Source organism: Narcine bancroftii, chromosome 2 (assembly GCF_036971445.1).
Source record: "Narcine bancroftii isolate sNarBan1 chromosome 2, sNarBan1.hap1, whole genome shotgun sequence".
Taxonomy (NCBI): Eukaryota; Metazoa; Chordata; class Chondrichthyes; order Torpediniformes; family Narcinidae; genus Narcine; species Narcine bancroftii.
In genome coordinates, this window is record NC_091470.1 from 33,775,276 (window position 1) to 33,789,212 (window position 13,937).

Consider the following 13,937-nt stretch of genomic DNA (forward strand, 5'->3'; position numbering starts at 1 on the left):
CACACACACACACACACACACAAGGTTGCAGAAGCATGCACAGTTAGACTGGCACATAAACTGGCAGAGGATATGGACCATATACAGAATGACGTGCATTTTACATTACTATCTTGCTTAGCACAGGCATGGAAGAGGCCGAGTGGCCTGTTGTTGCTATATTTCTTCCAAATTCCAAGGGGCCATTGCAGTATTTGAAAATATATATTTCCCTAAGTGAGGTAAAAGCATCAATGAAATATCTGATGATAATTTGCAAGGGAATGCGCAATCCAAGCGACAAAATAGAAATGTTTTGATTACCATTCTCCAATTACTTCAACAAAGAGCTTTCAGTGCACTGTTTGAGGTAAGGTAATGTCCTTCTAACATTTTATTTTGGCATACATTACAAATTGTTTTAAACATTAAAATGTTTACTGTGAAGGATTGAATTCTGACCCAGCTAGATTATCCAGTTCAGGATCAATCAGTTGCATGTTCCCAACTCCCATTTTAAATACTGCTTTTACACGGAAAGGCATCACAAAGCCTGCTATAACACACTGCTCATGATCAAACAACTGTGCTATTAACATTATTTGTAGTGTTCACATTTTAAATCTCAAAGACAACATGCTTCAACACAATTATGATAGAAAAGGGCTAAATGTAATATAATAGCAGGAAGCTTTAGATTTTTAAAATTAATTTTCTTGCCAGAAGATATTTATAGCAAGTTCAATCAACCAGACGAAACAGTGATTCTCTAGACCTTGGTGCACATCCATACACACGTTATCTGTGTAACTTCCTGCAGTCCAACAACGCTCTTAATATCTCTATGCCTTCCAGATTCAATGTGCTGAAATTTCCAAATTTTAATAATTCCAGAACAAAAAGCCAACTGCTTTGGCGTCAAACTCTGGAATCTTTGACTCTCTAATTTTAAGGCGATTCAGAAAACCTACTTCCTCAGCCCAGTTTTAGTTACTTGTCATCACATCTCAGTGGTTCTCAATGCCATTTGTTTGGAATTTGAAGGACACTGGGAAATTTTAAAGGTGTGAAAGGAATGGAAATGACTTTGAAACTCGGTTCTTCATCTTAGCACACCAACCTGCAGAGCTCAATTCATACCCAACTAGAAGATAATCTCAGCAAGTTACGGGATACAATCAGCCATTGTATGGTCCTGTCAATATTAAAATCCTCACAATCCTTCAAGAAATGTTGATATCGTTTAGATCCACTTAATTTACATAAATTATCTTTACATCATTTTTATAAGTAAACTCTAATAACCTTCTTCTTCACTTAACATGGCAAAGAGCATGTTTTTTAAAACATTTATTAAATTCAAAAATTCCTTTGGTTTTTGCTTCAACCATTCTATGTAAGAAAATTAACTTCGCTAAAGGTGGAAATCAGCTGTTATAATAAGCAGTCTAATTTTCCTATTCATTGATTTTAATTAAAATGGAAAGCAAAAGGAATTGTCCATTTTACATCACTGCCAAAAATTGATATTAGTGCACTAATGTTTAATACCACCACCCCACCCCACCCACCTCAGTGTCAAAATTGTTCGCAATACAATGTGCATGAAGATAATTATGTTAGCTTCTGTTCTTTGTTTCCTAGTAACAATTTTTTCAGTGATGGTTGTTCATCGTTGATTCTTCTGGACAAAACAGCCTTTCTCTTTTCGTTTTTCTATATTGCATATCATTCCAGGACAACAATTTATGGAAGCAATTTGGTGCTGAGGGACCAATGTTGAACTGAAGAATCGCTGCCTACTTGAACTGCTAAATGTCCTCGAACTTCATGGTTTAAGAAGTAGTTTCAGGAGGCAGTTCAGAATCAACCACATTGTTGTGAGCTCAGATTAAAATTCAACTCAGAAAACATTCAGATGTCCATCTCTAAAGGGCATTAGTGAACCAGAAGATTTTTATTTGCAATAGTTACCAACACCAACACTATTTTATTTTCCAGACTTAAACTGAATTTAAATTCTGCAGCTGCCATTGAGGGATTTGAACTTGTTAGTTGATCATTAGTCCAGTTTTTTTAAAATCACACAAACAACATGCAATTATACTTAAATAAACATCTCATCTGGCATCAGCAATATGCAGCCTACCCGGAGACTGTGACCTAGTGACCTGGCAGCTGTGACTTCAGAATGGGGAACAGTTTAAAACACTCTGGGCACAAGCTCCAATTGAGTACTCTTTAGATTCTGAGCTGAGTTTTCTCCACTACCTTGGTGAGACCAATGTCAAGCTTGCAGAGACAGACGAGTACTCTAAAGAGCTCAGTGTAACAAAATGGATAGGGCTTTCGTGAAGTCACATATAAACATGCAAATATAGGCCTTAACGTGAGGGAGGTTACCTTGCTTCATATGTACAAGCTCTTTTGCTATTGGTCATTGAAATAAATGAGAAAGAAGATCCATTAGCTATCCTGGAGAACGGGTCACTGAAGACCATTTAATACCCCAGCACCAAAAGGAAGACTTCAAGAGCTAATTTTCCTCACCCATCCCTTTGATCTACAGTATCTAAATTGATACTGTAGATCAAAAAAAAATTAAGAACTGTTTATCTTATTTGAAATGAGCAAAAATTAAAATGGATTGCTTTTTGGTATCCCTTCATCTCCTCCAATATCTTTGTGTGCTACATTTTACATGCTCACATTAAAAGCTGCTGCACTGTGTTCTTTGGAGCACTTGATCAATTCCAAATATTATTTGTCCAATTTCTGTCTCAAGAGCTTAATTATTGAACATCAGTCAATTCCAATTCAGCCAACTCTGTGCCAGTTATTCCTATCGCAACCTACTCTGCACCACTCTCTATTGAATGACACCGAAATTTACAAATATAAGCATGTCATTCAGTTCAGTAGGAGTGCAAACTCCACTCAAGTTCCTCATTGCACCACCCTTACCATCTCACTATCACTATATACTCTGCATCTTGCTGACTAATCTTTTTGTCTAACTACCTCTTAAATGCATTAATGTTATTATCCATGACCACTCCATATTTCCAACACTCTGAGTAAAGTTTGTACAGAATACCCTTTTACATTTTAATCAATGAATAGATTTTATATACGCTTGCGAGATAAGAACTCCCCAAAAGTATCTTGACACTTGTCGCACCAAACCCCTTTGTTTTAAGATCATACACGAGGCCACATTTGAGTCATTCAAAGAGAGAAGAATGGTGACTGTTCAGTTTTTCCTGAACTTCCTGCTTGAAGCCAGTTAACAGAGATATGGAGCTAAACACAAAAGTCTGCAGATGCTATAATTATAGTAAAAAATGCAAAAAAAATGCTGGAGGAACTCGGCCAGTCTAACAGCGTCCATAGGACCTTGAAGAAGGGCTCAGGCCTGAAATGTCGGTAATGTATCTTCACCTCATGTGGACTCTGCAATTCCAGCTGAGCTCCAACAGGGGCATGGAATATGGAAGCAGATCTTTCTGTCCACCTCGCTGATGCTGCCCATCAGGTACTCCATATTCAGGAACTCAGCCGACAGCCTTCAACACTATGGCACTTCAAGGGCTCATTTAAATACTTAAATTTTTCTGTGGTACCTGCCTTCACTGCTCCTTGGGCAGGGCATTTTAGGTTTCACTCACCCTCTGAGTGTAAAGAATCTTCCTCATATCCCTTCCAAATCTCCTTTTCCCTGATGCTCACCCTATGCTCTTTGGTCAAAGACACCTCCATTCAGGGGAATGGGTTTCTCACTTTCTTCATTATCCATGCCTCCCCTAATTGCGTGTACTTCAATCAGATCCCTCGCCTCTGAAGAAAACAGACCCAACCTATCCCATATAACTAAAACATTCCATTCCAGGTAACATCCTGATGACTCTCTCCTCACCAGTGTGGTGACCAAGACCATACCCAACACTATAAATTATTCAGTTGTACCATAACCTCCTTTTACTTGTATACTAGGCCTCCAGCTTACAGAACTAAATAGCTGTGTGTCTACCTGCAGTGCTGCCTTCAGTGATCTCCAAACATGTCTAGGTACCTAGACCATCTGGATCCTACCCTTCACTGGGTCTATCCTACTTCCCCAAATGTGTCACTTCACATGTTTCTTTTGCTGTTTCTCAGGCCATCTTGCCAAAAATAGTTCTGTTGCTAAATACTCCCCTTTTCACTGTGAACCAGCAACCCTCAACCTTCACCCCATCAACCAACTTACTGGTCACACCACCGACTCTCCATTCAGATTGTTGATGTGGACAACAAACTGCCAGGGTCCCCCCAACGAGCCCCTGCAGAAGATCGCTCTCAAATTCTACATCAATCGTCCAGGACAGGTGGAAATATTAAGCTAAAAGTCACACACCTTTTAAAAGTTGGGGTGGGTGGTGGGGAGACTATCAACAAGCCACACATACTGAAGAAGAGTTGGGGGGGGGGGGGGAAGAGAGAAAGAGAGAGGGGGGAGGGAGGAGGAATTTACTTTGGAAATAAAATAATTTCCCAAGCAAGTTCTCAAGAGGACTTAACGAGTGCTGATACACGGAATGAAAGTAATCCCAGAAATCGGTGGGCTGCTGCAAGAGCCCTTTCCTTGATGCTACACGTCGCTGCACGGAGTCAGAACCTGGAGAAGAGCTGCCATTGAGAAGATGCGTGTCTGCAGTAATTGTTCCCTTTGGTCTCACCGGCTCCATAGGAACAATCCCAGCAGTTCACATGCACACACACGTTGACATCTCTATTTAAACTGGTTACTATAGCAGCGTATATTTCATGAGAACAGCAGCCTCGTTATCCATTTATTATATGCTCTGCTCAGCATACGCGTGCATGGAACAGTTTTGGATGGGTGGGGGGGGATGGGGGGGATGGGGGTTGTCGGTTGTCGGTCTGCTCCTCACCTGGTTCCGTGCAGTTCTTGGTTTGGGTACCGTTGTCAGTCGCTGCTGTCATTAACCTCCTGCCCCACCACCTTCGGTCCCGCACGGCTCGTTGCTCGGGGCGTCCCGCTTGTTCTGTCGGGTTGAGCAATTGCCAGTGAGTGATGGGGAATCGTCCAGCCTTTGACTCTCGTTTTTATTCAGAACTCTCCAAGAAATCGCCGCATCTAATTCAATGATTGCTCTCCCCCCCCCCATCCCACCCCACCCCACCCCCCCACTCCATCCACCTCCACCCCACACCCCCACTCCATCCCCCCCTCCATCCCCCCCACCCCACCCCCCACCCCACCCCCACTCCATCCCCCCCACCCCACCCCCCACTCCATCCCCCCCACCCCACCCCCCACTCCATCCCCCCACTCCATCCCTCCATCCCCCCCACTCCATCCCCCCCACTCCATCCCCCCTACTCCATCCCCCCACCCCTACCCCCGACCACCACCACTCTAAAGTTCGTTTTAGAAATTGGGAACGCTCTCCTACTTTCTTGCAGAAATATTAGCCAGTCCGCAATCACTGACCGGGTTGGGAGGGGGGAGGGGGGGGCCGTGGGGGGGGGGGGGGGCGGGGGGTGGGGGGGGGGCGGAAGAAGCCTTTATTAATGATGGGTTTTCTCTCTCTCTCTCCCTCTCTCCTTGGGGAAACTTGCACGTTCCTCCCAGGTGAGCGACTCACTCGTGCGATGTGAACCTGGCCGGCCATTCGACTCCAGTCCAGCCTCCCAGCTCTGCCAAGTTCACGGGTGGGACGGAAGGAGAGGCGGAAAACTTTTTTTAAAAAAGTACGCGAAACAACAACAAAATCAAACCGTCCAAATGACCGCTTCCACGAAGCCGACTTTCTCGGGCAGCTTTCGGTGGTCGGGGCACGAGTTCTGTGGATGGATGGATGGATGGATGGATGGATGGATGGGGGGGGGGAGCCCTGCTGCATCCGCAGACAGCAGGCGGGAAAAGTTGAAGGGCTCCCTCACTCCCTCCCTCCTCACTCTCTCCCTCCCTCCCTCCTCACTCCCTTCCTCCCTCCCTCCTTACTCCCTCCTCACTCACTCCCTCCCTCCCTCCCTCCTCACTCACTCCCTCCCTCCCTCCTCACTCACTCCCTCCCTCCCTCCCTCCTCACTCACTCCCTCCCTCCCTCCCTCCTCACTCACTCCCTCCCTCCCTCCCTCCTCACTCACTCCCTCCCTCCTCACTCACTCCCTCCCTCCCTCCCTCCTCACTCACTCCCTCCCTCCCTCCTCACTCCCTCCTTCTTCACTCCCTCCCTCCCTCCCTCCTCACTCCCTCCCTCCCTCCCTCCCCACTCCCTCCCTCCCTCCCTCCCCACTCCCTCCCTCCCTCCCTCCCTCACTCACCCAGTCTGGACAGCAGACTGCACATGCACCAGGCCAGCAGCAGGATGCTGCAGGAGACGGCGATCTGGTAGAGAACCATCTCTTTCCTCCTGCGAACTTTGGTCATCTTGGCCAACGCTGCGTTTCCCCGCCGCCTGCTGCCCGAGTCCATCGCTTCTGACAATTTGATGTCTTTTTTTTTGGTTTAATGGCGAGGCGCGGTGTCCGTCCGTCCGCCCGTCCCACCCCCTCCCTCCCTCCCTCCCTCCCTCCCTTCCTTCCTCCCTTCCTTCCTTCCTTCCCTCCTTCTTTCTTTCTATTCTGGTGCGTGTTTAAACTCCGGCGCCACTTCTCATTTCACGCCGGTGAAGGAGGAGGGAAAAAGCCCTGATGCAGTGTCGAGATCACATGTGAGCTCCAGGTTTCAGGAGCGAGAGAGAGAGGAGCCTTGTCAGTTTCAGGACGCTCTTTGCTTCGGGTAATGACGAGGGCTCGCAAGGCAGGGAATGGGGGGCTTTACCTATACATGCAGTTCCCTGATGATTCGAAGATCACATCCTCTCTCCCCGTCAACCACATTTAAAACATAGGAAGGGAACGATGAGATAAAACATTAAAGTCGATCAATGATTCTAGTGAAGAAAGCTGTCTTTGGCGAGTTGCAGCAAGAGGTCGTGCGAGGAGCGACCGACCCCTCGGTTATTGCACTGCCGAGCTCTGGTGCTCTCCATTATTCCCCTCCTCACCTTCATCTCTTCCTAACTTTGTCTCTAACTGCGCATGACCTCTAATTCAATCCTCCCACCCCCCCCCCCCCCCCACCTTTCTCAATCCAACCAATGATGTCTAATGCACAGAAATCCTGGCCTTCAGATCCTTGTCCACGTTGGCCTCTGAGATGCTGGGGGTACATTTGGAGATGCCAAGAGGTTGATGTGGCCTTTATCCACCTCTCACCTTGGCAGTATGTCCCTTGTGGGTTGAATACCGCGGGAGGGGATCCCCCTGAGCGCACAGGTCTCAGGAGGGTGCTGGAATTGGTCTGGAAGCAGCGAGGGTGCTGGAATTGGTCTGAGTTGCCACCATCAGCTTTTAAGGAAGAAACATGTCCGTAAGGACATCGCTGCAACCACATCCACCACCCATGCCCCAAACCTTTTAGCGCACGGCTAGAGGTACCTGGAAATAGTTGTAGGCCAGCGGCGATACACCAAGTTTCGCGGAAGGGTGGCGCATCTTCCCAAGTTACTCTCAAAGAAATACGTGTGCATACACGGAATGAATCTCACCAGGTTGCTGCTGCCGAGCTAACGCATGGCGTGTCTCAGAGAGAAGAATATCCTTTCATACTATGGCTTGTGTATGACACAAGATCTTGACCAAGGGCATCAGAGATAGTGTCAAGTCCATTTTGGGACAGGTGATCTATCCAGGTCAACCTTAACTCCAGTGGGAAAATCTCTGACAGTCTTGCTGGAGGGTGGTGATCTTGGATCTGAAGATATTTGGCAGCACATAATGGATGTACCCTCCAAAATAGGCTTTGGCAAGGGAATAATCAATTGGATCCAACTGTTCTGCACAGACATCAGTAGGGTAGTTCAAATTAACAGGAGGGAAACATAGCTTCTCAGTCAAGTCTGGTCATCAAGGTTTCCCAGTGTCCTCTAACTTGCCTGTGGGTTGCATTGAATCTTTTGCCAAATCCATCAAAAAAGGATGTAGGTATAAGAGGAGTGATGATGCCAGGCAGCTGGGACACAGAGATCACTACCTCCCCGTACATGGATGGCATCACAGAATCCTGCTTAGATCCATGGTCAGTTAACAGATTAATCAGCATCTGCGACCACTTTGAGCTACAACCCCTGGTACATTTTTGAACGGTGAGAGAAAGCCAGAGCACCCAGTGGAAACTCACACAGACACGGAGAGAAGTTACAAACTCCTTACGTTGGCAGTTTGAATCAACCATAGGATGAGTGAGACCATGTTCTTTGGCAATTGACCCAACTAATCTTGTTCCCTTCACTGTCAAGTCTGACTACCTGAAGGTGCTGGTATCTGGTTTAGAGGAGCTGAGGCATATGCAGCAATTGGCTGGAATGGATAGCCAAGATGAAACAAAAACTGGGAATGTGGGAGTGGTGCTCCCTCTCTATGGTGGGCAAAAAACTGATCATCAGGTGTGAGTTGCTCTCAGTGTTGCTGTTTGTGGTGCAGGTGTATCCCTTACCTGCCCCTGTAGTGTGACATCACCCAAATCACCTGCTTCATTCATGGTGGATGGCATCCTTTGGGTTATGATGGACATGTTTCTGGAGAATGAGGGGGAGAAATTAACCCCAACATTGCCCATGACCTGATGGCCACCATTGTCTATGGCTTTGCCAAACCATGTGCAGAAGCAAAGTGTGCGAGGTTCTACTGTCTCCAGAGTTGTAAAGGATGGCCTCGGCCTCAATGCCATATAATAATCCATTCAACTGAACTTTCTTGTACTACCTGTTCTTTGTAAAAATGTTTCTGCAAAAATAAGTATTTTAAGGGATCAGTATGAATTAACTTGCAACTCCCATGGGACAAGGACATGACAGATCCTAATAGGATAGTTTCCTGAGCAGACTGTCAAAGTCCTTCAGTAGAATGCCTCATCACCAGAGCTCATCAACAAGCACTAAGATCTGAAACGGCCAGCAGTGAGTGAAGCCCTGTCCATCAGATCCTTCCTGAACACCCAGAGCCTCACTCCCACCATAGGCTGCTTCAGAAAGGGCTGCAGTGTGGATGAGATGATCATCCATCTCTTTGTGGGCCACATGCTTTTTCAAGGACTGTCTGAAATGTATACAATGGTCCATCGAGGTTTAACCCATACAGCAGTGTAACAGAGTATTCTGTGATCTGTCCATTGTATGAAGTTTGTACGTTCTCCCCGTGTCTGTGTGGGTTTCCTCCAGGTGCTCTGGTTTCCCCACCATTCAAAATGTACCGGGGGTTGTTGGTCATTTGGGTGTAATTGAGCAGCATGGGCTCATGAGCTGAAAGGGGCTATTACCATGCCGTAAGTCTAAATTTAAGGCAATTAAATATAAGGCAATTGAACAACTGAAAAGTGGAAAAGCAGCAGGTATGGATGGAATCCCCCCCCCCAGAGGTCTGGAAGGCTGGCGGCAAAGCTCTGCATACCAAACTGCATGAGTTTTTCATGCTCTATGGTGGGACCAAGGAAAACTGCCTCAGGACCTTCGTGATGCCATCATCATCACCCTGTACAAAAACAAAGGCGAGAAATCAGACTGCTCAAACTACAGGGGAATCACGCTGCTCTCCATTGCAGGCAAAATCTTCGCTAGGATTCTCCTTAATAGACTAATACCTAGTGTCGCCGAAAATGTCCTCCCAGAATCACAGTGTGGCTTTCGTGCAAACAGAGGAACTATTGACATGGTCTTTGCCCTCAGACAGCTCCAAGAAAAGTGCAGAGAACAAAACAAACGACTCTACATCACCTATGTTGACCTCAACAAAGCCTTTGACACCGTGATCAGGAAAGGGCTTTGGCAAATACTAGAGTGCCTCGGATGCCCCCCCAAGTTCCTCAACATGGTTATCCAACTGCACGAAAACCAACAAGGTCGGGTCAGATACAGCAATGAGCTCTCCGAACCCTTCTCCATTGACAACGGCGTGAAGCAAGGCTGCATCTTCGCACCAACCCTCTTTACTATCTTCTTCCGCATGATGCTGAAACAAGCCATGAAAGACCTCAACAATGAAGACGCTGTTTACATCCGGTACCGCACGGATGGCAGTCTCTTCAATCTGAGGCGCCTGCAAGCTCACACCAAGACGTAAGAGCAACTTGTCCGTGAACTACTCTTTGCAGATGATGCCGCTTTAGTTGCCCATTCAGAGCCAGCTTTCCAGCGCATGACGTCCTGTTTTGAAGAAACTGCCAATATGTTTGGCCTGGAAGTCAGCCTGAAGAAAACTGAGGTCCTCCATCAGCCAGCTCCCCACCATGACCACCAGCCCCCCCACATCTTCATCGGGCACACAGAACTCAAAACGGTCAACCTACCTCGGCTGCACCATTTCATCTGATGCAAGGATCGACAACAAGATAGACAACAGACTCGCCAAGGCAAATAGCGCCTTTGGAAGACTACACAAAAGAGTATTGAAAAACAACCATCTGAAGAAACACACAAAAATCAGCATGTATAGAGCCGTTGTCATACCCACGCTCATGTTCGGCTCCGAATCATGGGTCCTCTACCGGCATCACCTACGGCTCCTAGAACGCTTCCATCAGCGCTGTGTCCGCTCCATCCTCAACATTCATTGGAATGACTTCATCACCAACATCGAAGTACTCGAGCTGGCAGAGTCCGCAAGCATCGAATCCATGCTGCTGAAGACCAAACTGCGCTGGGTGGGTCACGTCTCCAGAATGGAGGACCATCGCCTTCCCAAGATCGTGTTCTATGGTGAGCTCTCCACTGGCCACCGAGACAGAGGTGCACCAAAGAAGAGGTACAAGGACTGCTTAAAGAAATCTCTTGGTGCCTGCCACATTGACCACTGCCAGTGGTCTGATATCGCCTCCAACCGTGCATCTTGGCGCCTCACAGTTCGGCGGGCAGCAACCTCCTTTGAAGAAGACCGCAGAGCCCACCTCACTGACGAAAGACAAAGGAGGAAAAACCCAACACCCAACCCCAACCAACCAATTTTCCCTTGCAACCGCTGCAACTGTGCCTGCCTGTCCCGCATCGGACTTGTCAGTCACCAACGAGCCTGCAGCAGACGTGGACAGTAGTTATTGGGGACTCCATTGTCAGGGGTACAGACAGGAGGGTCCGTGAGCCAGATAAGTATACCCGCATGGTGTGCTGCCTCCCTGGTGCAAGGGTACGAGATATCACAAATCGGGTCCAAAATATTCTGAGAGGAGAAGGAGAGCAGCCTGATGTCTTGGTACATGTGGGTACCAAGACAAGAAAAGGGAGGAGATAATGAAAAGGGATTACAGTGAGCTGGGACGAAAGCTGAAAGTCAGGAATGCTAGGGTGGTGATCTCGGGATTACTACCTATTCCAAATGCTAGTGATGAAAAAAATGTAAGGATAAGGAAAATGAACGTGTGGCTGAGGTGCTGGTGTACAAGGCAAGGATTTGGCTTCTTGGATCATTGGGATCTCTTTTGGGGAAGGCATGATCTTTACAAGAGGGACGGGTTGCACCTAAATCCAAAAGGTGTCAACATTTTGGGAAGTATGTTTGGTACAGCAGTGGGGCAAGGTTTAAACTAATTTGGCAGGGGTATGGGAACCAGAGTGATAGGGAAAAGGGTAGGGAAGATAAAGTAATGGCCAAGAAAATTAAAATAGGAAAAGTAATGTTGGGAGGAAAAAGTAAAAAATCAGATGGTGCAGTGAGTTTTCGGGTCAATGATAGTCTTAAGAAAATTACAAAGAAAAATAGTGGGCAGAAAAATCAAAAGAAAAGGTTACAGAAGTCTCTAGATATTAAAAGGACAAAGAGCATAAGGGCACTTTATCTGATTGCCCGCAGTATTAGAAATAAGGTTAGTGAACTTGAGGCACAAATCGGTACCCATGCCTATAATTTGGTAGCCATCACGGAAACATGGCTACAAGGTGACCCTAAATGGGAATTAAACTTTCAAGGGTATCAGGTGGTGCAAAGAGATAGACAGGATGGTAAGGGAGGTGGAGTTGCACTCTTAATCAAAGATGAGCTCCAGGCAGTAGTGAGGAATTATATAAGATCTAAAGAGCATTATGTTGAGTCCATTTGGGTAGAGATAAAGAATAACAAAGGGAAAAATTATTGGTCGGTGTTATCTATCGCCCACCAAATAACAATAGTTTAGTGGCACAGGAAATAAATAGAGATATAAGTGAGGCATGTAATAATGATACGGCAGTAGTCATGGGAGACTTTATCCTCCACATAGATTGGGAAAATCAAGTTGGTCATGAGAGTCTAGAAGAGGACTTCATAGAATGCATCCGCGATAGCTTTCTTGAGCAGCATGTTAAGGAACCCACAAGAGAAAATGCTCTCCTGGATCTAGTGTTGTGCAATGAGATAGGTAGAGTAAATGATGTAATAGTCAGAGACCATCTGGGAAATAGCGATCATAGTATGATTGAATTTCTCATTCAGATGGAAGGGGAAATAGTTAGATCTAAAACTAATATATTATGCTTAAACAGAGGTGACTACCATAGGATGAGGGAGGAATTGGGCAGAGTGGACTGGGAGCACAGGCTCATTGATGAAACAGTTGAGGAATAGTGGAAGATTTTCAAAGAAATATTTTGTAATGCTCAACAAAAATATATTTCGGTCAGGAAAAAGGGCAGCAAGGGAGGGAAAAATCAACTGTGGTTAACAAAGGAAATAAAGGAGAGTATAAAATTGAAGGCGCAGGTGTACAAAGATGCAAAGAGCAGTGGGAAACTGGAAGATTGGGAAAACTTTAAGAGACAACAAAGCAAGTAATAAGAAATGGGAAAAAGGATTATGAAAGTAAATTGGCACAAAATATAAAAACAGAAAGCAAAAAATTTTATAAATATATAAAACGGAAGAGGGTGGCCAGAGTTAACATAGGACCCTTGGAGGATGAGAAAGGAAAACTGGTAGGAAAAAATGAGGAAATGGCCGAGGCATTAAACAAATATTTTGTGTCAGTCTTCACGGTGGAAGACACGTCCAGCATGCCCAAGTGCGGAGTTAAGGATGCGAATGTTGGGGAGGGCCTTGATAAAATAGTTGTTACAAAGGAAGTAGTGATGGAGAAACTAATGGGACTAAAGCCAGACAAATCACCTGGTCCTGATGATATGCATCCAAGGGTTCTGAAGGAAATGGCAGAAGTTATAGTTGATGCATTGGTGGTCATAGACCAAAATTCCTTGGATTCTAGGCAGGTCCCGGCAGACTGGAAGACAGCAAATGTCACGCCACTTTTTAAGAAGGGATGTAGGCAGAAGACTGGAAATGATCAGCCAATTAGCTTGATGTCTGTAGTTGGAAAAATGCTTGAAACCGTCATTAAAGATGAAATAGTGAAACTTTTGGAACGTAAGGGTTCAATCAGGCAAACGCAGCATGGTTTTAGAAAGGGAAGATCTTGTTTGACAAACTTGTTAGGATTCTTTGAGGATATAATGGGTGCGGTGGATAGAGGGGAACAGGTTGATGTTGTATATTTGGATTTCCAGAAAGCATTTGATAAAGTGCCGCACAAGAGACTTATCAGTAAGTTACAGGAAAGTGGAGTCCGGGGAAGTATATTGGTCTGGATTGAAAATTGGTTGTCTGACAGGATGCAGAGAGTCGGGATAAATGGGAGTTTTTCAGGTTGGCAGAGAGTGGTAAGTGGGATGCCACAGGGGTCAGTGTTAGGCCCACAACTGTTCATCATTTACATTGATGACTTGGAGGAGGGGACAAAATGTGGTGTAGCCAAGTTTGCGGATGACACCAAATTGAGTGGAAGAGCAAATTGTAATGAGGATGTGGAGAGTCTGCAGAGGGATATAGTTAAGCTGGATGAGTGGGCAAAGGTCTGGCAGATGGAGTACAATGTTAGTAAGTGTGAGGTT

At 45.9% G+C, this 13,937-nt stretch overlaps 1 protein-coding gene across 1 annotated transcript in view; it reads right to left on the reverse strand.

The window, feature by feature from the left end:
* LOC138752856 (sodium/potassium/calcium exchanger 4-like) overlaps positions 1-6,463 on the reverse strand; it is a 256,215-nt gene extending 249,752 nt beyond the window's left edge. The window contains exons 1-3 of the mRNA XM_069915476.1: positions 6,309-6,463; positions 5,366-5,401; positions 4,914-4,984 (exon numbers count right to left, since the gene is read on the reverse strand). Of these exons, the coding sequence (XP_069771577.1) occupies positions 4,914-4,984; positions 5,366-5,401; positions 6,309-6,463 (262 nt within the window). The remainder of the gene's footprint in view (positions 1-4,913; positions 4,985-5,365; positions 5,402-6,308) is intronic.
* Between the last annotated feature and the right edge of the window lie 7,474 nt (positions 6,464-13,937).